At 43.2% G+C, this 23,252-nt stretch overlaps 2 protein-coding genes and 1 pseudogene across 4 annotated transcripts in view; 2 read left to right on the top strand and 1 right to left on the bottom strand.

Moving 5' to 3' along the window:
* The first annotated feature begins 688 nt into the window (after positions 1-688).
* Positions 689-5,229, top strand: LOC125882899 (E3 ubiquitin-protein ligase TRIM35-like). Its single transcript, XM_049566882.1, has 7 exons — positions 689-774; positions 973-1,418; positions 1,573-1,668; positions 1,753-1,983; positions 2,065-2,087; positions 2,173-2,291; positions 4,263-5,229. The coding sequence occupies exons 2-7, from the start codon at positions 996-998 to the stop codon at positions 4,805-4,807; spliced, it is 1,437 nt and encodes a 478-aa protein (XP_049422839.1). The 5' UTR covers positions 689-774; positions 973-995; the 3' UTR covers positions 4,808-5,229.
* A 2,058-nt stretch (positions 5,230-7,287) lies between these two features.
* Positions 7,288-13,445, top strand: LOC125882890 (protein mono-ADP-ribosyltransferase TIPARP-like; annotated as a pseudogene).
* A 142-nt stretch (positions 13,446-13,587) lies between these two features.
* Positions 13,588-23,252, bottom strand: part of tulp3 (TUB like protein 3) — a 41,470-nt gene continuing 31,805 nt past the window's right edge. For all 3 annotated transcript variants that reach the window (XM_049566859.1, XM_049566860.1, XM_049566861.1), the window contains 7 exons: positions 19,510-19,643; positions 19,207-19,398; positions 18,394-18,506; positions 17,869-17,986; positions 17,670-17,768; positions 17,415-17,586; positions 13,588-17,326 (listed from right to left, as the gene is read on the bottom strand). In XM_049566859.1, the coding sequence (XP_049422816.1) occupies positions 17,193-17,326; positions 17,415-17,586; positions 17,670-17,768; positions 17,869-17,986; positions 18,394-18,506; positions 19,207-19,398; positions 19,510-19,643 (962 nt within the window). In that variant the 3' untranslated portion in view covers positions 13,588-17,192. The remainder of the gene's footprint in view (positions 17,327-17,414; positions 17,587-17,669; positions 17,769-17,868; positions 17,987-18,393; positions 18,507-19,206; positions 19,399-19,509; positions 19,644-23,252) is intronic.

The following is a 23,252-nucleotide window of genomic DNA, read 5'->3' as shown; positions in this document are numbered from 1 at the left end:
GTTGGAGGGTTGGGGTAGAGCTGCTGCTCCTTCGAATCGAAAGGGGTCAGTTGAGGATGCCTCCTGGGTGCCTTCTGTTAGAGGTGTTCTGGTCACGTCCAACTGGTAGGAGACCTGGGAACAATTTGGGGTCCCCCAGGAGGAGCTGGAAAGTGTTGCTGGGGAGAGGGACATCTGGGGTGCTTTGCTCAGCCTGCTGCCCCACAACCCGGCTTCGGATATGTGATTGAAAATGGATGGATGGATGGACTTTAATATAAGTCTAAATATTGTTTTTTTTTTTAGGACAATGCTGCATAGTATACCTGTAACTTGAGATGAATTTGAGCATTGAGTTAGTGCTTTCATTATTATTTCATTGAGATTACTTAAACCATAGCTTAGACCAGTGGTTCTCAACCTTTTTGGTTTATGGTCCCTTAAATTAAAGTAGTTTCTACCTCATCCTCAAGGATTTTAAAGCCCCGGTGAGGTGATAATATCCAGTATTTCACTTGGAAAACAGCAAAAATAAAAAGATAATCTGACATAATAAACGTAATTTGTGCAACAATACTGTTCTCATTTCCTTGTCCTTTAAATCGTATGGTCACCCCTCAGGTTCGTCCCTGTGAACAACTGATTTGGACTGTAAATGGGAAGTCTGGGTCAGTTAAGGGTTAAATGCCTGCTCAGCCTCTGAGACTCCGCCTCCTTTGAGTGACTCATCAAAACAGGAAGCAGGAAGTGCTCACATCTAAACACGTATATCAGTCACAGGACTGTGGCTGTGAGGTATGTTTGGCTCTGACTCTTCTTATATGAAACTGACAGCTAATCAATTTGTGCTTAAAGGCTTCAGAGACTGGTGTGTGTTCAGTGGTGTTCATGTAGTGAAGTAAACAGACTCCACAGCATGGGATTGTGGGTATAAAGAAGGGCTCACCCTGTGTTTGACCAGCCTGCACCTTTGCCCTACTTTCATTTTCACAGTAAACCAGGAGCTCAGTGTCAGTATGGCAGGCAGGCTGTCGCTCCCAGAGGTGGACCTTTCCTGTCCCATATGCTGTGAAATCTTCAGGGACCCTGTGGTGCTCAAGTGCAGCCACAGCTTCTGTGCACCCTGCCTACAGCAGTACTGGAGTGGGAACACACGCAGCCGAGACTGCCCCCTGTGCAGGTCCCAGAGTGTGGACGAACCCGTGCCCAGTCTCACCCTGAAGAACCTATGTGAGTCTTTCATCCAGGAGAGTGAGGGTGTGGAGGAGACAGCAGGGGAGCTGTACTGCGATCCGGGGGAGATGTGTCCTCTTCACGGGGAGAGGCTGAAGCTTTTTTGCGTGCCGGACGAGGAGCCAATCTGTGTGGTTTGCCACACCTCGAGGAGGCACAAACAGCACGATTGTTGTCCCGTCAGCGAGGCTATCGTAGACGTAAAGGTAAATACTTCGAGACAAAATCAAGATCTAAGTTTGAATAATGACTTGCTTCTCCTCAGGGCTGCTTTTCTAAGTTCTTTAAACAGCTGTTAGGAGCTGGCACCAACTTCAAAGATTAACCTTCAAATTAATTTCCTCTTAATCATCTACTCAGGAGAAAATGAAGTCAGCCCTCAGCTCACTGCAGGAGAAGAAGGACGCTTTTGACAAGATGAAGAAAAACTACGAGGACACTGTGGCATGCATTCAGGTGTAGTGCAACTTTTCTGCTAAAATACAAAATCATGCACTTGCAGGTCATTCCAAAGTCATGATTACCGGGACTTTATTTCAGGTCCAAGCTCGATTTGTGGAGAGACGGACCCGAGAGGAGTTCGCAAAGCTTCGCAGCTTCCTGGAAGCCGAGGAGGAAGCCAGGATGGAAGCGCTGAGGGGGGAGGAAGAGCAGAAGAGTCGTGCGATGATTCAGAAGATTGAGGAAATAACAAGAAGTATAACGTCTGTGTCTGAATCCATCAGAGCTTTAGAGGAGGAGATAGCGTTGGAGGGCATCTCTGTCCTTCATGTAAGTTTGTAAATGTTCGAAATATGAATAAATGCATGCATGCTGTTTTTTTTAATGAGTGACTTTGCCTCTGTTTTTCAGAAATGCAAGAGGACATTGGCAAGGTGAAAAAAGGTTTTATATTTTCAACTTTTCTTTTCTCTGCTTCCATAACATGATGCATAAACCGCCTAATTCTGCTCCCTGCAGAGTGAGCAGCCCAGTCGAAGATCCAGTCATGGCTCCGGGAGCACTCATAGATGTGGCCCAATATCTGGGCTCACTGAACTTCAACGTGTGGGAGAAGATGCATAAAATGGTCAAATACAGTAAGTATATAGTGTCCTACTTGTCAGGTCATGGTGAGGTTGATTGTTTAAAGTCCCCCTCCACTTAAAAAATGTATTTTTCTAATGTTTATTTCCCCTAAAATGTCTGATCTTGACAACACTGAGTTTCACATTCCTCCACTGAAGGGGGCGATGTTTTACCCAACATCTGAGATTCAAACGAGCGCCGGGAAAACTAGATTAGGTACGTCACTAATGTCAAAGTCAATTGTTGTCTAATATGGGAGGCACGGATCTACTAGAGTTCGACCAATAGTGGATGTTTAATGGCCGATATGATAACAACAGTTTGGAGCAGGATTAATCAGCTGATAATCGACTGATCGGCTCGGGCCCTGAAGCAACCACGGAAGCAACCTTATAATGCCCTTAATAAAGAAATAATGCTGTCCTACATAAGTTAACGTTAATTTAAATTAAATAAATTATCTAGAGCGCATATTACCTACGGCCGTACCCACATGACAAGTGGAGGTTACAGCTATCGGCCACAATCGGAGCCCCGTTCCACCATCAGCTAAAGTATTTATAAAGTCCTATCGGCACTGATTAATCGGCCAAACTGATGTATCAGTGGACCTCTAGTATCTACAGGGGAACAGACTTCGACACAGCACCACCAAAGAAACACCTGAAACCTCCAGCACAAAGGAGACTTGACAGAGGGATCAGGGTTAGCATTAGCGCAGAATGTGCAGTTTTTGGACGTAAACTACTGTCTACCAAGATATTACAGTATGATTCCCAACTATTAACCACTGCCCGTTAGCCTACAAGCTAATAATCAAACATACAACATAAATAAAAGATGCTAACTAAACTTAGCATTCTGACTGAAGCTCAAACATGCATGGCTGAATCTCTCCAATGTTGCCTCTGATGCTAACGTTAGCTATCTTAATACGCACTGCTCCTTTTCTGGTCAACCAAGCAGAAGTGGGACCAGGTTATTTTTTTGCAAGTCCAAAGTGAGTCTCAAGTCTTTGCACACGAGTGCCAAGTCGATTCCCAAGTCAAGACTACCAAGTCCCGAATCTTAATCTTTGCATTTCGAGTTCTAAACAAGTCATAACACCTTTTTTGCCAATTTTAATTAAGTTTAAACAATAGAGTAATAATATATTAAACCCAGAATATATTACGTTTACAAAAATCATGGATGCTTTAAAAAATTAGCTATGTTATTATTAGCCTCGATTTACTGTTTGTATAGCTCCAGCCATGTTGCGTTTGAAGTCTATTCGACATGTTCTGCAAACCACGCCCGCCACCAGCACAAGTTGTGACTCCCTAACCCCAACCCTAACCACCTCTATTAACCAAACCAGGCCCCCATTAAAGCCGCTCAGTCTTGCAGCAAATTTTTCCTACTGGCCACTGACAGTATTACAGCCAAGAAAAATCTGCTGCCCAAAAAACATTTTCCCCGTAGACCACCATTGTAAAAGACACGTCTGTAAAACTGTTGACAGGACACCTCAAACTGCAAACAAGGTCAATTATGACTCTTTCTTTTATGAATTTTCAGTCCATTGAGGTATCTTATTTGTTAACCTTTTCTGTAGCCAAAAAAAAGTGATGTCATCACAATGTAAAATCTATGTGACAGGCAGGAACTCGCAGGCGGAGCCAGTGGGAAAAACAATATTGTGCACATTTAGCAGAAGTAAATCCAGAAGCTCAAATTTTTTGGTGTATGTGAAAAGCGAGCAACTCCATTGGAATGAATAGGCGCCATCTTGTGGTCTAGTATCTAGTTATTTTATGCTGTTATGTGTAAACTAAAGAAATATTCGTAAAAGTATTTAAAATGTTACTGGAGAGGGACTTTAAACTTTCAGGTGCAGTTTCACCTCATCATGTATTCCTGAGGTGGAGAAAAGCTTGTGATGCTCACTGCTCACTGAGCTACAGTCAGAGACAGCTGACAATCTGCCATGTTTTCTTCAGCTCCAGTGACTCTGGACCCCAACACCGCTGCTCCGTGGCTCGTCCTGTCAGACGACCTCACCAGCGTCTCTGACAGTGACGAAAAGCAGAAGCTGCCCGACAACCCGGAGAGGTTTGACCCCGACACCGGTGTACTGGGCCGTGAGAGCTTCACCTCAGGCAAGCACGCCTGGGACGTCAATGTGGGAGACAACACGGCGTGGGTCGTCGGCGTGGCTAAAGAATCCGTGCTGAGGAAAGAGAAAGTGGCGTCAGTGCTGAAGAACGGCTACCTGAGCGTGTACTTTTACCACAAAATGTACTTCGCCGGCACGTCTCCTTTAACAAGGCTGAACTTGAAGAGGACCCCACAGAGGATCAGGGTGCAGCTGGACTGTGACAAGGGCAGGGTGTCTTTCTACGACCCACATGACAACACACACATCTACACCTTCAAGCACGCCATCACTGAGAGAGTCTTCCCCTACTTCTGGGTGGGTTGTCAGCAGTGTCCTCTGACGGTGGAGCCGCTGGAGGTTTCTGTGAGAGCTGCTGAATATTTCTAAAAGTTCATTTCCACTTCACAACTTCTACTTTACTGCAGCACAAAGGGAACGGGAACCTTTTCCAGTTGCAAACATATAGGCCTTCAATAATCAGTACTCTGCCTGTACACTTTACAGTAAGCAACAACATACTTCAGTTTGATCTCTGCACTTTAATCTACTATAAAAAGTCCTTTTGTTTCGTTATTGTTTTGGAGGAAATACAGACTCATAGCATAATGTGTTTTAGAAATTAACCAGATAAACAGCTGTTTGATCCAAGTTTGTAAAGTGATTCTGAATTTGCACGTCAAACTCTTAATGTTGTTTTTTTTTTCTAATCCCAATTTTGTTAATAAACATATATGGCGAATACTAAATGAGCTTTATGTGCAGATACTAATGAGAATGCTAATTTACGAATAAATTATTTGCAAATATCACGACTTCCTTGATTTTGTGCAACATGCAGCTCCTGTTTGTTGTCTTATACTACATGTTTATCCTAAAATGAAACACTGAATGTTTCTTCTCGCATTTTATGGGTTATGGTAACATAAAAACGGTCCCAGAGGAAGCCATTATATAAAATTATTACAGGGTAGATGCAGTGTAAAATCACTAATGGCTGGTATTTCAATATGTAACTACAGATAAACTCCACACTGCAATGTCAAACATTTGACAGCTGTGATACTGATAATTTGATCGTAATAACTAAAGATTAAAGAGAATTAAATACTGAAAAAATTGCACCTTATACTAAAAAATGGAAATGCAAAATGCATTTTGCACAGTCGGCATTCACAGTTGGTGAATGTCGTCTGTTTTCAGATATTTTTCCGCTTTATTGCCCAGTTTACATACAAGGGTCTCAAACAGGCCCCTCAGGTCTGCCAGTCTGGGTCTTCTAACCACTCTAGAGTCCAGGTTAAAGACGAAGGGTGATGGAGCTGTTTCAGTTCTTGCTCCTTGGCTTTGGAACAGCCTCCCACTGAGCATCAGATCAGCTGACTCTGTTCAGGTCTTTAAGGGCCTGTCCCAATACCCCCCCTTGGCCCTACCCCTAGATTTGCGCGTTCCCGCGAGGGGTAGGGGTGTCCCAATTCCTTTTTGTGTGTAGGGGTAGGGGGCATAACAAGGGGTAGTGGGTATGAAACTAGCCCTTCGGAGGGTTAGTGAGGGATTTCAAATGCTGACTTGCCAAAGAGAGGTAGACGTCACCATGACTACCACCGGGCAAGAGACGGGGAAAAAAAGTTCACACATAGCTAACGTTGCCGTTGTCAGGTTGCTTGTTAGCTAGCTAGCTAGTTCGCACTTTCTGGCGTCTGTCATCTGTCCTGTTCTGCAAAATTGTCGGATTTTTCACATTACGATAACACGCCAGCTAGTATAACTATGCTGCCTTGTAATGTTAGCTGGTGAGCTAGCTAGCTATCTAGCTAGCAGAAGTCTCCTGTCGTCTGTCGTTCATCAAACGAAGCATGATGAATACAGCAAACGCAATAGGTAGGATCAACTCAACCGGAGACTCCATTGTAGATGCCGGTTGGAAATGTAGATGGCTCGCAGCTTCCTGTTTAAAATAGTTACGTATGCGTGAACGTAACAGACGCTGTGACGTAGTGAGTGGTATCCCAATTCCTAGGGAAAGATTTCAACCCCTACCCCTTGTTGCTTCATTTCGAAGGGGTAGTGGGCAATGGCTAGAGGTAGGGCCAAGGGCTAAGGGGTAGTGGGCAAGGGGGGGTATTGGGATTGGGCCTAAATCTGGTCTAAGAAAACTTACTTTTTCAGATTGGCCTTCTCTCGCAGTTGACACAGACTTATTGTGTGAATGGCACTGTATGTATGCAGCCATGTGTATATGTGTGCATGCTTACAGTATGTGTTAAGTGTATATGTTGGTGTAGGTGTATGTATATGCTTATTAGTATCACTTTTATTTTGTATTTTTTGTGCTTTGGAAAGCACTTTAAAGTTTTTTTTTTTAATGTTAGAGAAGTAATCAGTTAGTTCCATATATTTAATAAAATAATTAAAATAGTAGCATTTCTAATTACATCTTTAACAGGGTAACTAATAATTTGTTACCAATACATTTCAAAAGTAACTTTCCCCAACACTGGTAATTACACATCAAATGTAATCTGGTATATTACATGTGATGTAAAGCTGTTTTTTGCCCAAGAGTACTATTTTGATTTTAGTTTTGGCCTTCCTTATTTTATCTTTTACTTTGGTGACATTTAATGACATGCTTGTTTTATTTTCCTTGTGTTTAGTTTTATTGTACAGCACTGTAACTGTGTTTTGAAAGGTGCTTTATAAACAAATATGTGTTTGTGTGTGTTAATGTGTTATTACTGTGAAAACACTATAAACTGATCATTTTTTATTATTGTTATTTTTAATCTTGGTGTTTTAACAGCAGTAAATGCCTCACCCCTCCCACCTCACTGTGCAGCCTGGGGCGTCGACGTCAGTCCTCTTCTTCTTCACTGAAAGTTACACGGAAGTGCCAGTGATAAATTTAGCTTGTGTTACCTGTCTGAACGAGTGGTTAAAAAATAATTACTTCCATAACTTTCTGAGTACAGTTAATTTGCCTCAAGCTGCCTTTCCCCATCAAGTATCAACGTTAACGGCCTTAGCAGTGTCACGGTAAGATTAGCCGACTCGTTAATTAACGGTAGCTCAATTAGCTAACTGTTAGCATCGCTTTAGCCGCGCAGCTAACAGTGAATGTAGCTAATAGCTAATTAGTTATAGCCGCGATGCTAACGGTGCCTGTAGCTAGCAGCTAATGATGTGTTTTAAATCCACAAGAACAGTGAAAAAGTTGAGTTTTTGTTGTTAATTAGAGGTTGGATAAAGTTATATTAACATAAATTAAAACACAGTCACCAACAAAAATATTATTTTCTTTGTAAGTTTGATTCTAAACCAAATCATGTTGAAAATACTAATTTAATTTGAGCCTACACCATGTTCTTTTTGCTAATTTTCTAAAACTGAATTGTTCATACTGCATTATTATTATCAATTATTTTCTCAATTAATGAATTAGTCAAAAAGTAGTCATAAAATGGTGGACAATATCTACCAGTGTTTCCCAGGTGTCCTCAAATGTCTCGTTTTGTACATAATATTCAGTTTACTGTCATAAAGGAGTGAAGAAATGGATTTATCACCTTATTTATTTATTTATTTATTTATTTATTTATCACCTCCATGTGTGTAACACTCACCGGCCACTTTATTCGGTACACTTGTTCAACTGCTTATTAATTCAAGTAGAGGTATTCAGGCACGTAGACATGGTCAAGACGACCTGCTGAAGTTCAAACTGAGCATCAGAATGAGGAAGAAAGAATGTGGCATGGTTGTTGGTGCCAGACGGGCTGTAGCATTTTCACACACAACCATCTCTAGGGTTTACAGAGGATGGTCCGAAAAAGAGAAAATATCCAGTGAGTGAGCCAAAATGCCTTGTTGATGCCAGAGGTCAGAGGAGAATGGCCAGACTGGTTCAAGATGATAGAAAGGCAACAGGAAGTCAAATAAGCACTGGTTCCAACCAAGGTCTGCAGAAGACCATCTCTGAAGCAACAACACCTTGTCCAACCTTGAAGCAGATGGACTACAGCAGCAGAAGACCACACCAGGTGCCACTCCTGTCAGCTAACAACAGGAAACTGAGGCTACAGTTCACACAGGCTCACCAAAACTGGACAATAGAAGATTGGAAAAACATTGCCTGGTCTGATGAGTCTGGATTTCTGCTGCCACATTCAGATGGTAGGGTCAGAATTTGGCGTCATGGATCCATCCTGCCTTGTATCAACAGTTCAGGCTGGTGGTGGTGTAATGGTGTGGGGGAGATTTTCTTAGTACCAACTGAGCATGGTTTAAACACCACAGCCTACCTGAGTATTGTTGCTGACCGTGTCCATCCCTTTATGACCACAGTGTACCCATCTTCTGATGGCTACTTCCAGCAGGATAACGCACCATGTCACAAAGCTCAGATCATCTCAAACTGGTTTCTTGAACATGACAATGAGTTCACTGTACTCCAATGGCCTCCACAGTCACCAGATCTCAGTCCAATAGAGCACCTTTGGGATGTGGTGGAACGGGAGATTCACATCATGGATGTGCAGCTGACAAATCTGCAGCAACTGTGTGATGTCATCATGTCAATATGGACCAACATCTCTGAGGAATGTTTCCAGCACCTTGTTGAATCTATGCCACCAAGAATTAAGGCACCTTTGAAGGCAAAAGGGGTCCCACCTGGTACTAGCAAGGTGTACCTAATAAAGTGGCCAGTGAGTGTATTTCCATCTCTTTTAGCAGTGCAAATCAATCTTGCATAGAATTGTATAGTAGTATATTGCAAATTCATATTGAAAATTACATTAGTTTGGGATTCATTTAATAATTTACAACTAATCAATTCATTGTTGCAGCTCCATCCAGGATGCCATATGTTCCATCCAGCAGAGGGACGAAGAGAAAGTTGGCAGACAATGCTGTTGGTTTACAGCCCCAGTCCAAATCTTCCAAAGTCACCTTCCTGAGCCCGTCTCTTATCCTGCTGGAGCTCCCCTCTGACACCAACAGCAGCTTCCCAGTGTGGGAAGCCATGAGATCCCAGCAGATTGACGTCACCTGGACTGTAGACCCCTACAGCGCCATGGTTCATTTCACCCCTGTGACCTCTCAGCAGGGGAAGAGAACAACCTCCAGCCAAACTGAAGACACTTCCAGCGCTACACAGAGCTCAGTGCCTTTTTCTGGGATCCCGCTTCCTCAGTTGGCCATCCAGTCTATCACTCAGCTGCACAACACCTCCCAGAACTCCTGTGTTGTGCTCACCCTTTCCCAAAACAGCACCCAGTTAGCGCCAAGCCTTCCAGGTCAACTACTCTACACACCTCCAACCCCTACGCCAGTCACCTCCATCATCATTACCCTGCCACTCACCATCACCCAGCCACAGCCTGCCTTTCAGCCCAGCACCCCTACCAAGAGACTCGCCATCCAGACCCCACCAGCCACCCCCACTATGCCGAAAGCCCCGTCTAAAGTGTCTGACCCCAACCTGTTCCACACAAGGAGCTCCGCCAACATCGAGATCTGTGACAACTTCCTCCTGGGTTTGTGTCAGGCTCCACCGGTGGATTGACATCCCCCTTCGCTCTCAGGTCCTAATGGAGAAGTTGTACTGCGATGTCAACCAAGAGGCCATTTGTGTCAAGGATGGGTGAGTGAGGCTAATAATTCTTGTTTTATTGTTGTGTGTTGACAACAGGAAGTTAAAGCTGGCGTAGGCAGGCACCAGTTTCATCCCTCCTCTCACGCCCTTCACTTCCAGCGGTGCCCCCAGGGAATCGCCGTGTTGTTTACAAATACTTAGGGTAGAAAACCAGCAGAGTTTAGCTATATATCACATTTTTCAGGTCACTATATCACCATGTAGACTAATCTGATGTTTGTTAAGTCTATAAATACAATGACTGAACAAACGCCACTATTTCTGTGTGCACGTTTTGTAATTAATAACATGGTTATCGTAGATTAGCTGGGCTAACCGTTAGCTGTTAACGTTAGCTGTTAGCGGTGTCTGTAATAACCATAGACTGTATAAAAATAAGGTAATAACTCAATAAATGGTCCGTGAATAAAATATATTTTCCAGCGGATATCTTAGTTACAACACGATTGAGCTAGCAAAGCAGTTTTGTGTTGCTATGTGTGGTATTTATTCAGTTATGGGAAATCACGATGTCTAGAAAGCATCAGTGGCTGCAGCTGACAGGGACAGTTAGCAAAGCTAACATCAGGATGTCATCTGCTAAAAGCCTCCCGTTGTCGGATACGACATGAAACTACTCCAGTTAGCTCAATCATGTTGTAACTAAGACATCCGCTGGAAAAAAAAAAATTTCACATTGACGAGACGGCGTTTTGGGTGGAGCGGTCGCTATGGACGCAGAGCTTGCTGTTTCTGTAGGTACACATTTCCTGGGGACACCTGCACGTCTCGGCCACACCCCCTCCATTTTGATTGGCTAAAGCGCAGCATGTTCAAACTCAAAGCCCCGCCCTCCCCCCCAGTCGTCTTTCACACAGGGCTGACGACAGATTGTACAATGTAAATTACAGAATCTGTCTTGAGAGATTAATTACAGTGTCACATCGGTCTGTATACTACTGCACAAGCTACGCTAAATCAGTCCGTGAGATGAATGAAGTTAGCGCAGTAGCACACGTACAATGCAGCGCTGCGCTGCTAGTGTGTGTATGTGAGGTGGATCATAGCGCATCGCCGTTCTTCTTGGTAGTTGTGGTCTAATGTGTGACATGGAGACAGCGCCTGGATGCAGGCAAAAAATGAAGCGACAACACATAAGATTAATAAGCCTTATTAAATAAAAATATTTAAATCATTTTCCAGCACTAGATTCATTTGAAAGGCTGACAGATCGGAAAAAAAAAAAACTTTTTAACTCCCCCCACTAAGGTGTTTAATTGTTCCCAAACCCACTTGATACCTTTATACTCGTTACAGTTTTGTGTCCTGTGCTGCAAACCTTTAAACCGCTGTAGCTCCATTGCTACATGTAAAACATTAATGTGCAGCCCTGCTATTTATTTTATGTCATTATTCATGTAAATGTTGTGCAGCTTTATATTTTAAAACAGGGACAAAAATCCTTGTCTTTGCATTTTATTTTGATCACAGTCTGTTTTTTATAGAAGTGCTTGTGACACCTCACACGTGGCTTTGACTTGCAACTGAAAACTACATTTTGTAAAAAAAAAACAAACCAAAACCTAGTACCTAACCTTAGTTACATAAACATGAACTTGTTAGCCTATGACTCCAGTTAGCAAAAAGCTAAACTATTAGCAATATTTTCCCTCCTTCTCTGAAAAGCTTCACCAATATTGACGTGTTTTATTTTGTTTATTGTCAGACTCTTTCTCAGACTTTTTGAGAAGTCTGTCGTCCTTTTTGTGGGTTATTTGCAGTGTAGACAGCTCGAATAGCAACTTTTCCCTGCAGGATTCTCCGTCATTGAATCAAGCTTTCACTAAAAAGACGTGTATGCACATCTGCATCAGTAGAACAGCCAGTAGGAATGCCCTCTCTCTGAAATGACCTGTCATTGGCATAAGTCTCCCGTCGTATGGGATTGTAACCTTGCGGTGCTGTTTTGCCCGACTCTCCCTTCAGGCCGGTCTGCAACACTTTAAACTTTGACTCATTGGATTTGGACGACATATCCAGGTATGACAAGGTCAGACGACTCACTAACTCTGACAGTCCAATCAGAAACCCTCACTTTCCCAGTAGATGGAAGTTCTTCTGGTGGAACAGCATGGACTGGGAAGAGTACAACAAGGTGAACGTCTCTTTTTTTTTTTTTTTTTCAGTCTTTGAATTTTTCTTATCATTGCACCCAGTTCAGTTTCAGAAGCTCCTTGTTCACTGAGATCTCTCTGTAGGATGCGTCAGCCGTGCTGCTGCGGAATATGAATGAAAAGGAGCCAGAGTGTACTCTCACCATCGGCTCGCAGCAGTACAAGGTGGACTTCACCTCCATGGTGCAGACCAACGTCACCACAGGGTTCGAGAGAGAGGTTCGCTGCAGGCCCGTCTACCGCTCCCCTGTTTCCATGCAGCCCTACCTGCAGTCAGTATCCATTTCTCTGGAAGCATTAACATTTTAATTAAAAGAAAATTGTATTGGTGGTGCTGAAACCAACTCAGTAGTTATTGTCCAGCGTAATGTCCTTCTTCTCTCTGTACGCCCCACACCCAGGACAGAGGTCAAGACCAAACCCGACAGTGATCTTCCAGCAGCTAACTTCAGCATGGACCCTCTGAAGGAGTTCAGCTCCTGGTATCCTCCAGTGTGGAGTGTGACCTCAGAGGACTACAGCCTGGTGGATGTTCCTGCAGGCACGGAGGCTTACCGCAGTCTCCTGAACCTGTTCTGCGAGAGCCTGCCCGAGACCAGGGTGGACATCATCAGCATCCAGCAGGTCCAGAGCCTCCTCCACTGGGACAAATACCAAAGGTTCGTAAATAACAGCTTCAGTTGCCTGTTGGAAAGTCTGACGGCAAAATAGAGTGGTGAAAATATTCTAAAACACATTAAAATACATGCGTATCATGACAGGCAGAAGGCGTACATGCAGAAGCAGCACGCTGACATGAAGAATCCTCTGGAGAGACATCTCTTCCACGGGACGACCAAAAAGGCCTCAGAGGACATCTGCTACAACAACTTCGACCCCCGCGTGGCCGGGGTCAACGGAACATCCCACGGCGTCGGCTCCTACTTCGCCAGCACTGCCTCCTTCTCCCACACCTTCTCGGCCGTGGTGGCGTCGGATGAGGTTCGCCACATGTTCCTGGCCAAAGTCCTGGTGGGGAAGGTTTGTCTCGGGAGGCACAACTACCATCGGCCGCCGCCGCTGTACTCCAAGACGAGGAAATTCTGTCTCTACGACAGCTGCGTGGACAACGTGGACAAACCCACGATATTTGTAGTGTTTGACAGCTGTCAGTGTTACCCGTACTACCTCATCAAGTACAAAGACCTGCCCAAGGAGGTTGAGATCTGAGGAAGCAGACAAGTTCGGTGATGCTGGTTGTTCAGTGTTGAGTTATAAGATCATCAAATGTTATCACCTGCAGTTAGTGTGTGCCAGTGTGTGCAGTTAGTTATGTGCCATGAACTCCTACTTAACAACAATGAAGTTCTGAGAGGAGACAGTTCAAAAAAGTTCAAAATGTCTTTTATTTTGGTAAGTCAAACCTTTCACATGGATGGAAATAAGTACTTCTGTTTGTCTTTTAAAGTGTTCTGAATCAAATTGACCTCTGCTGTGATTATGAAAATAAACTGTTTGACTGAATACATTCATCTCTTGGTGTTTAAACCTGATAAACAGGTTTGATCGTCCTTTGTTAAAATATATCTGGTTATATTTTTGTCAAATGTTGGACTGGAGTGTGTTTGACTGAAGTAGTAAAAGCGTATATCTTTGAAAATATTTCCTATAAATTCCCTTTTCTCTCTGAAAACTCCACACAGAATGACAAAACAGGATTTTCATACATTGCTGGCACATTTACAACAACAAATGTATTACTTTCCTCAAAATTAGGTATTCTTTCCTGCTTGTTTTCATGTTTTGAGCAGGAAACGCCCAATTCAAGCAGAAAAGCACTGAACACCTTTTCTTTAAAGCATCCAAATTAAATTGATTTAAAGGTATACTATGCAGGATTTCCCTAAAAAACAATGTATGAATTTATATAAAAGTAATCCCTTTAAATCATTGGACGGAGCAGTGAGTGACAACAACCCCGCCCACATTTAAGAGCACTGTTTGTGGAGGAAACTCTAGGGTCTAGGTACCATGTCTGAAGGGTTACTGTTGGTTCCAAAGGCACCATACTGAAAGTGTGTTGTGGAAATGGGTCTTAAGCTGAAACGCCAAACGAGAGTGAATGTGGGGTTTGATTTGACTGATAATCACCCATAGTATACCTTTAAAGTAATGAATTATTTACTGTTGGCTCTGCAGCAATAATGACCCTTCCCCTCACAGACATACAGTACACTGTGTTAACAAAATATTAGGGACATTTAATGACGTAAAGGATTATTGTCCTTTATTGATTTCCCTTAAGTTTCCCTTATAACTCAAAAGGGATGAGATGGAGATGAAGAGGCACCGGCAGTTTTGTTGCTGAAGCTTTGAGACAGACAAAATGTGGGAATATCAGCTCAATAAAATGTCTATATTGACTATGAGGCGTAAATACAGTAGATTTCTGCAAAGTCTGGGAAGGTTTCTGTATCTTCATGCTTCACTTCTATCCATTATTTTAAAATCCCATGTCTTGAAATGACATTTTGTATTTCATGTCACTATATGTACGTTAGAATAGATCAAATAAGAAGGCATGATCTTGTATTTTATATACAGTATGTAAATCATTTCTCTCTAAATGTGCAATTATGCATTTATGTTTTTTTCCCATGATAACCTGTTACAAGAAAGAAAAAATCACAGTCACAAGATAAAAATTACACTTATTCACAAAAACCCCCACAAAAACCGTTAAGACAGGCCTGTTCGGAATAATGCACGTTCCACACGAGAATAAAAAGAGGGATGACAAAATGATAATAAAAGGATGATGTCAACATTAGTTATGAGAAGATGGCAGAGTAAATCATGTCGCCACATTTAAAGATGTAAACATAACTGAAATTGTGACTGTGATGCCAGTTACTTATCAAAAAGAGACTCTTGAACAGATGAGAAACAGAAAACAACTTCACTTTCTTTGTCCCTTCTGACCAAATACTAACTCTACAGATTGGCCTGAGGGTGGCGCCAGAGGACAGGCCATGTAGTGGAGGGTTCAGACTGTGGCGTAGTGGACACCTACATCCTTTGGTCCACTCCTCTGAGTAAGGCAAAACAAAACAAACACACTGACAGAAATAAAATGTACAGGCAAAAGAATGAATACAAAATGCATCATTAAAGGGACAGTTCACCCCAAAATCAAGCCCATTTTTCCTCTTACCTGGAGTGTTTTTCTGTTGTTTTTTCAATGTAGATTGTTTTGGTATGAGTTGCAGAGTGTTAGAAATATTGGCTGTATAACACCTGTATGACACCTGAATTATTATTTGGTTTACATTTTTAATGTCTCCTAGCTATTTGGGATCAGTAGGACGGGATAAGTATAAAAAAACTAAACATTGTCAATGATAAGCAAAAGTCCCAATGTCCTCGAATGAGTACTAAATAATTAACGTCTCTTAGCTAGTTGCTGTTGCTAAAATTGGTCAAATTTGTTTCCATATCAAACTACAAATGTTCAAAATCATGAATAAACAAGTTTCAACCATGAAAAGTGATCAGGTTTTGGACCTTTTCCACTTTTCAGGCTGCAGACTGACTTGGCAGAGATGGCTGCCATCTTGTTTTTACATGGATTAGTGTATTGTGCTCTTACTGCCACTAGATGGCACAAAAAGTGTCCATGGACAAGGACCACAGGTCTAAGATAAGTAGAATAAAGTATAAGGTCAAGTAAACCCAAAATGTGATGTCCTTACATGAGGACACAGGGTCTCAGGAGGATATGACGTCACAGCACTGTACAAATGCCTGTTTCAGTCCACTGAATTGGAAAAAAGGCCCCTTTAAGTCCCCAAAGTCAAGCTCAAGCTCATCTACTCACCGGCCAAAAACAAGACAGCAGCCATATCAGTCGTGAACCCAACTGCACACAAAACAGCTATAGTCACTAGACGCTTGTATGCTTTCATCGGCTCGCTGTGTAACGTTAGTAACATGAGGAGGTCTGGAGGGTGAGGTTATTTGTAACGACAACCGTGCCCTCATCCGACAAATGGTCAATTTTCGGACAAATCTCTTTTCTCTGTTTTGTATGAGCTGCCAACTGTTTCATGGTGCAGAAGGAAGAGTGCATCTACTGCTAGCTCACCTAGCACCACTGAGATAGCTAACGTTACAGCTCAGCTGAGGCATTAATGTTTACATCTAGCACTGTCACAAGCACGAGCCTCTCATCCATGAGTAGATGCACACTTCCTTCTGTGTAGCGATATGGTTGGCAGATGTAGTTTGGTAGAAAGAAAACAGTTCCTACATGAAACTGCTCACAACAAGGTCTGTGGATTATCTTGAGTAACCAGGTCATGATTTCTGGAAAGAGACATTGATGTCGAGTTTTTCAAATGGATTTTTTTTTTTTGGCGCTTTGAGCACCACAAGCTGAGTGCCATCTAGTTCCATTATATTGGAGAGAAGGCAGACATCTCTACAGCTGATATCTGCAACACTCATCTCACGCCAAGACAAACTGATAAATAGCACTACAGGTAAGAGGCAAAGTGTGTATTTTTGATTTTGGGGTAAACTGTTCCTTTAACAAATAATGAGTCATAAATTTTACATCAGTTTTCTTGCACCAGATGTCTGATGAGAGCGCCTGTCTCCAGCACAGATGAGAGTGGTGTGATTTGTCTTTTCCCTTTTAGTTTGTACACATACACTGTACAAAATAATATTGAAATAAACCCCTAAATGACACAGGAAAAAAACCCTTCCACCCAGGAACCTAGAGGGTTGTTATTTTGCCACCAGAGGACCAACGTCTCTGATCAGTATCTACTTTCTCTTCTTTTAATCTTGCGTTTCGTGCGCAAACACACGGAATGTGAACTGGTTCCTGATGATGTAAGCGGTGTAGCATCCAAAAAGTCCCGTGAGAAAAGATTTGAGGGAGGACAGGGGAGGTGGCAGTGCGGAAGCCAAACCGGTGGTTTCATTCGCAGGCCAACTTACTGTCAAAGCTTGACAGGCCGATGGCAAATGCCTGCAAAGCGCACATGGGGTAGTTGTAGTCCAGAGTGAAGATGTCCTCAGCCACTCTGCCGAACTGCATGACAATGTAGTCAGCTGGAGTAACAGGAAACAGTCTTTACTGTGAGCCTTAACAGTACAGAGAATATGTGTGGGCAAACAGTGAAAGGTAGGGAATACTTACGGTCGTTGTCGTGAACTATTTGAAAGTTTTTGACCGACGCTTGAGTGACGCGCCCGTGGAAATTCAGCACATACGACTGGGTGTCGTCGTTCCACACAGGGGCTTTGTTGTGCAGCTCGATCAGGTTGTCCAGTGAGTGATTCTGCCACCTGCTCAGGAGGCTCTCCTGCTCCTGTAAAACAAACATGTTCAGGTTTGACCCGTTCAGCTGATGCTCCCACTCTGAATAAATGATTCTAGGATGATCAGACTCACATTCTGAGGTCTGACAGGGACTCTTTCAAAGTTCATGTTCATGCCCGGGATGATTACGGTCATCTTGCGTGGTCCTTTGAATCCAAGCACGTTGGTTTCCTGCCAAAGGGCACAGGCAGTGTGACAGTTTCACACAGAATGAACACATGAATGAACAGGGACATGCAGCAAACACTTGTGTGCAACATCAGTCACTCACATAACAGATAGCAGCCACTTCCTGTCGCGTGTTGCTCTCTTCCAGCAGCGTCCCGGGGTTTTTACAGGGATTGGTGCCGTTGTCATACACTGTGAATTTGGTGCCCATGAGGTTGGACCTGTTAGAATACACATCGGAGATGGAACGTTAACATCATTTCATGTGTCAACTGCTGGCAGCATTTTCACCAGCTGAGTCATGTGGAGTGGAAAAGGCAAAAGCACTGTGCTTGGTTATCTTCAAACCAACCAAACACAAACACTTAAAGGTATCATTTCATACACTGTGCACAGATTAATGACAGCAATTACTCAGTTGCTGCTTAGAGTCTGAAAGCTGATAAAATTTGCTTCTAAGTGCCGGCTAATGCAGCTACTGATCACAGCCTCAACACAACAAGGATGGTTTTAGGCAGATTTCTGTTTGACCCTTTAAGATGTATATTCAGTTATGCTTTCAACAAATGACAGTGATAATGTAGTCCTCCATGGACACAGGTAGATCGAAGAGAAAGTGTGTTTTTACCTCAGTTTTCCGATGAAGCTCTCTCCCTCTCGCGACAGATCAGTGGCGTCCACTGAAATAAGATAGTTGGACGTCTTACTCTTTTTTCTCTTCCTTCCTGCCAGCAAAAACACCTGGAGAGAGGGGCAGAAAAAGATATATGTAATCATGTAATCATGAGAACATGTCCATGAGAAAGGGCATGTTAGTCTTACACTAGGTGTGGTCAGGCACATTGTTCATGTACAGCTATTTTGAGGCAGCAGAAAGAGACTGCGTCATTGACCAACAAAAACCGAGTCAAATGTCAGCATGGAGCAGTACTTTCCTGGCATTTAAAGCTCAGCCACTGTTTGTTCTACTGGAGAAATACAAAGCAATGACACTGATCAGACATTTTGCTTTTTGTTTTGATGAATAAAAGGTCTGCTGTTCTGAAATCCCAGTAGGCCCACAAATTACAGCTTCACTTTTCATTGAGCGAGTGTGTCCCCATTAAGACAGACACTGTGTGAAGTAACGTGCGAGGAGCAGTGTATCGTCATTGATTATATCAGGAGCTAAAAGTTTAGTTCTGCTTCCTGTCAAGTTTATAGCTGCAGTTTAGTTTTGCTGCTTTAATGTCCCATGATATTTGCTGCAGTGACACCTGACAAAAGTTGAGTCAGGAATTTCCCAAAGCCCTGGTTTAACTAACCAATAGTGCAAAACCTGAAGATGTACAATCTACTTTAATATATGTCAAAGAAAAGCATCAAATCCACAAACTTGAGAACGTGGAACCAGAAAATGTCTGGCTTTGTCTTTATGAATGTACCCATGGCCCACACTCACTCTCCTGCCATCCTCTCTCTCCATGTGCATGAAGTAGGTTGGGTAGAGGCCGCGGTCCATGCCCTTCTTGTCCCGGGTGATTCGACACTTTACAGTGACCCCCCGTGGAGCCGGACGCAGGACGAACTCCTCTAGATTGGCTACATCGATGAGTGAGCTCTCTGCTGTGGGTGATCCAGGGGTGACCACCTCCTGGGAACAACACAGTGCATGAACCTTTTTACACAATGTTCAGTATCAAGGCTGGGATTATGTAGTCTATGCTGGAAGCTTGTTGGTGAGTGTGTTTATTGGGCTACTCACTGGAGTGTCCTTGCCACTGGCAGCAGAGGCAGGTCTGGTGCTGTCGGCGTTCGGGGTCAGAGAACGCGTTCGCTCCTCCTCCGCATCGTCCTCATGCTCGCTGGATTCATCAAAGTTCATGCTGCCGGACAGACCTGGCGAGGAGATGGGGCAAGGGTGTGGGAGAGGTTTAATGCTACATTAAGGACATCAGACACAAAAACTCACACCTGGCAGAAAAGAAAGTTAAGGCCCTGTCTACACTTATTTAGGTATTTTTGAAAACAGGTATTTTCCTCTAAGTTTTGGCTTTTTGTTCACACACAAAGATCACTGAATCTTTTTTCTTTGCTGCGTGTCACTCCTCTCTTTCCCCTGCCTTTCCTTCTCTCACTATCAAAATAAACAAAAATATCCCAGAGTGATGCAATACTTCGGCAATGGCTGAAGCAAAATTGTGCATCATACAGTTGAAATCATACACTTATATTTCTCAGAAATATTCAGCAGGGTATTTCTATCAAACAGGGGCGACTTACTTCATCTTTCACAACAAAAGAGTTAAATGGATAAAGCCTTGCAAATCTGACTGTGCTATCTCCAGACTGCTTTCTATCAAACACAACAATAACTCAGTTAAGCTCTGCTCAGTGCTCACCCAACTGCAAAGGTCACACTGGGTACATGGCCTCAATACCTGTCACAAACAATGCTTCTTTTTCGAAGTCAGCTTTTGCCAGGGTGAGATTAATGTGAAGAGATGAGGCTGACGCTTGTGAAGAGACAGCTCCATGCAGTCATGCAGATGTAAAATGGGCATGGCTCACTGCAGCCGGTCTAGACTGCTTGAGACATCTGTCTCTTCACTGATAATTGGATTTATCAGCCAGGACGCGACTCATGGCTGCAGCTAGAGTCCACTTTAATGTGCTGTCAGAGGGTGACAGTGGTCCAGTGGTATGGAAAGATCTCAGTAAGCAGTGTGTTTCCCGACAGCTTTGCAGTGTTAAGGCATGGTCACACATCCCTAATATTTGCCATTCATTTCTATTCAATGAGCGAAGGGACGGACAAAACATTTGCAGCGTCAACTAACAGCACATAAATAAATGTGTGAAGGAGAAACTGATTGTTGGCCATGAAAAATACAAAGCAATACTAAACTACACCCACCAACCGTATCAGAGTGCAGAAGGAAGTGTGCATCTACTGCTAGCTCACCTAGCACCACTGAGCTAGCTAACGTCACAGCTCAGCCGAGGAGGACGCCATTAATGTTTTCATCTCATCCTCTCTCATCTGCATCCATGAGTAGATGCACACTTCCTTCTGAGCAGTGATACAATTGGCGGGTGTAGTTTGGTACAAAGAAAATAGTTCCTACATGAAACTGCTCAGAACAAGGTCTGTGGATTATCTTGAGTAACCAGGTCATGATTTCTGGAAGGAGACATTGATGTTGAGTTTTTCAAATGTATATTTTGGCGCTTTGAGCACCACAACATGCGTGTCGTCTAGTTCCACTGTATTCAAGAGAAGGCAGACATCTCTACAGCTGATATCTCCAACACTCTGCAACTCACACGACAACAATCTAGACTGATGAAGAGCACTACTGGATGAACTGTCCCTTTAAAATCCAACTTAAATTAATTGAAATGAATGAAAATAACATGATTTATGTAAATTATAGAACATGTTGCAAAAGTCTCCCTAATTACTGTAAACCAATCCTCAACACTGAAGTGACTAACTGATGATATTTTGGGCCACCACCACTTCCTCAAACACAAAGCATTTTCTATCTGGCACACTGCTTCCTCCCTCCACCCCCACCAACACATCCTAAGCAGGTTAGAGAGTACAGAGGACTGGGAGAGCTCTGCAGTATTGAACAAGAATAATAATTCGACAGACAACACAGCCAAACACAATATTTATACGGGGGTATTTACAGGAGATCAACCCAGGATGTGCAGTGATCCCCGAGAGAAAGCAAGCACCATCGTGAAATACAGACTGCAAATGTTCCCTCTAATAGTGACTCCAGGGCTCCAATTAGAACACTGAACAAAGTTGTGTGAGCCAGTGGCTTATGAAATCAACCATCTGGAAATGTCAGAGAGGACTCATAACAGGCCGACCAACAACCTACTAAACAAAACCAGAACAGACGTAATAATCAACACACAGCAGGTCGACAATGTTCCATTTTAAAGCAAGTCACAGATACAGATGTTGATTGAATGAGCTGATGAAATATTAATGCCCCAAAATTTCCTATTTCTTCTGCCTCCTATGAGGTTGGGATGTTACACAAGGACAGGGAGCCAAAAATACCTGCTGGAAGTCCTGAGGACATATTCCAATGCTAAACCGGGCTGACATTAACAATGAGGCCTTGCATTATTGAGAAGGACGATGACATTTGCCACTGTAGCATGACATCACGCTACAGCCCAGGAAAAGGATATGATAACGAGAGCAGCTTTTGTTCTGCCTTTGCAGCATTATCACACTTGTGGAGTTGCTTCAAAAGTTATTGCTTTCAGTAAAATGTTTTAAGGATGGAGGAACTTTGTATTTGCTTCACAGTAGCAGGTGGATCAGGAAAGTACACAGCACACTCGGGGCGATGGTTTTAATGCATCTTCCATAAACTTTACAAATCCCTGCCAGCTGGCTGGTGAGTGTGGGTGGCAGTGACTGTAATGATGCCACAGATGAGCACTGCAGTGTGAACAATGCCCGGCCTATTATTAAATGACCCATTTCTCACTGCATCACCATCAATCACACCAATGACTGCATCCCTGTTCCATACTGCAGCAGCAGAGTTCTTAACATTTTATACATCCATTCTTTTTTGTCTGCTTATCTGGGGCTGGGGCAAAGCATTCCAGGCATCTGTCTTCCCAGCAATGTTTTCCAGCTCCTCCTGGGGGATCCTGACATGTTCTCAGGCCAGTTGAGATATATAATCCCTCCAGCGTGTTCTGGGTCTGCCCCGGGGCCTCCTATCAGTTGGACGTGCCTGGAAAACCTCTAACAGGAGGTGCCCAGGAGGCATCCTGATCAGATGCCGAACCACCTCAACTGGCCCCTGACGCAATGGAGCAGCAGGATGTCCAAAATCCTCACCCTATCTCTGAGGCTGAGCCCAGCCACGCTACAGAGGAAACTCATTTCGGCCACATGTACCTGCAATCTCATTCTTTTGGTCACTACCCAGAGCTCAGAGCTTTGCCTTCTGGCTCAGTTCCTTCTTCACCACAAAGGCTGACACCACACCAAACCGCATTGTCCACCTCACGCTTCCATCACTCATGACAAAGACAAGTTACATGAACTCCTTTGCTTCCCCACAGGATGTCAAATACTCTGGCTTTGCTTAACAACAGCAGCTAATCTGGAGTGATTTAGAACAACAGCATTAACACAGAGTGGATTATAGCAGCATCTTGGGACTCCACAGCTTCAGCGATAAAGGCAAATAATGAAGCAGACAGGCTCACTCATGACACCAAACTGACTCTTATATTTGACTGAAGATGTTTATTTATTTTATTTGTTTCGATCAACCATCAATGCCAGTGATACAATAATAAAAGTGAACTCTTACAGTCATATCAGTGTTGATCCCATTCACTCGTATCAACCCATTTTTTTAAGACATTTTTTTGAACCTTACTTTGTTGGAGATTTTTTTTAGTGAATCAGGCAGTGAGTTCCACTGAATGGAGGCTCTGTAAAAAACAGTTTTC

The sequence above is a fragment of the Epinephelus fuscoguttatus genome, linkage group LG22 (genome assembly GCF_011397635.1).
Source record: "Epinephelus fuscoguttatus linkage group LG22, E.fuscoguttatus.final_Chr_v1".
In the NCBI taxonomy this organism is placed as follows: Eukaryota; Metazoa; Chordata; class Actinopteri; order Perciformes; family Serranidae; genus Epinephelus; species Epinephelus fuscoguttatus.
The sequence above is the reverse complement of the archived record's forward strand: the minus strand, read 5'-3'. Positions and strand labels throughout refer to the sequence as shown.

What these genes read in the sequence shown, in the direction of transcription:
- LOC125882899 (XM_049566882.1), top strand. Translation starts at nt 996, where the DNA reads ATGGCAGGCAGGCTGTCGCTCCCAGAGGTGGACCTTTCCTGTCCCATA. An exon ending in AGGCTATCGTAGACGTAAAG is followed by an intron (nt 1,419 to 1,572) that starts GTAAATACTTCG and finishes TCATCTACTCAG; the next exon opens with GAGAAAATGAAGTCAGCCCT. An exon ending in GCATAAAATGGTCAAATACA is followed by an intron (nt 2,292 to 4,262) that starts GTAAGTATATAG and finishes TGTTTTCTTCAG; the next exon opens with CTCCAGTGACTCTGGACCCC.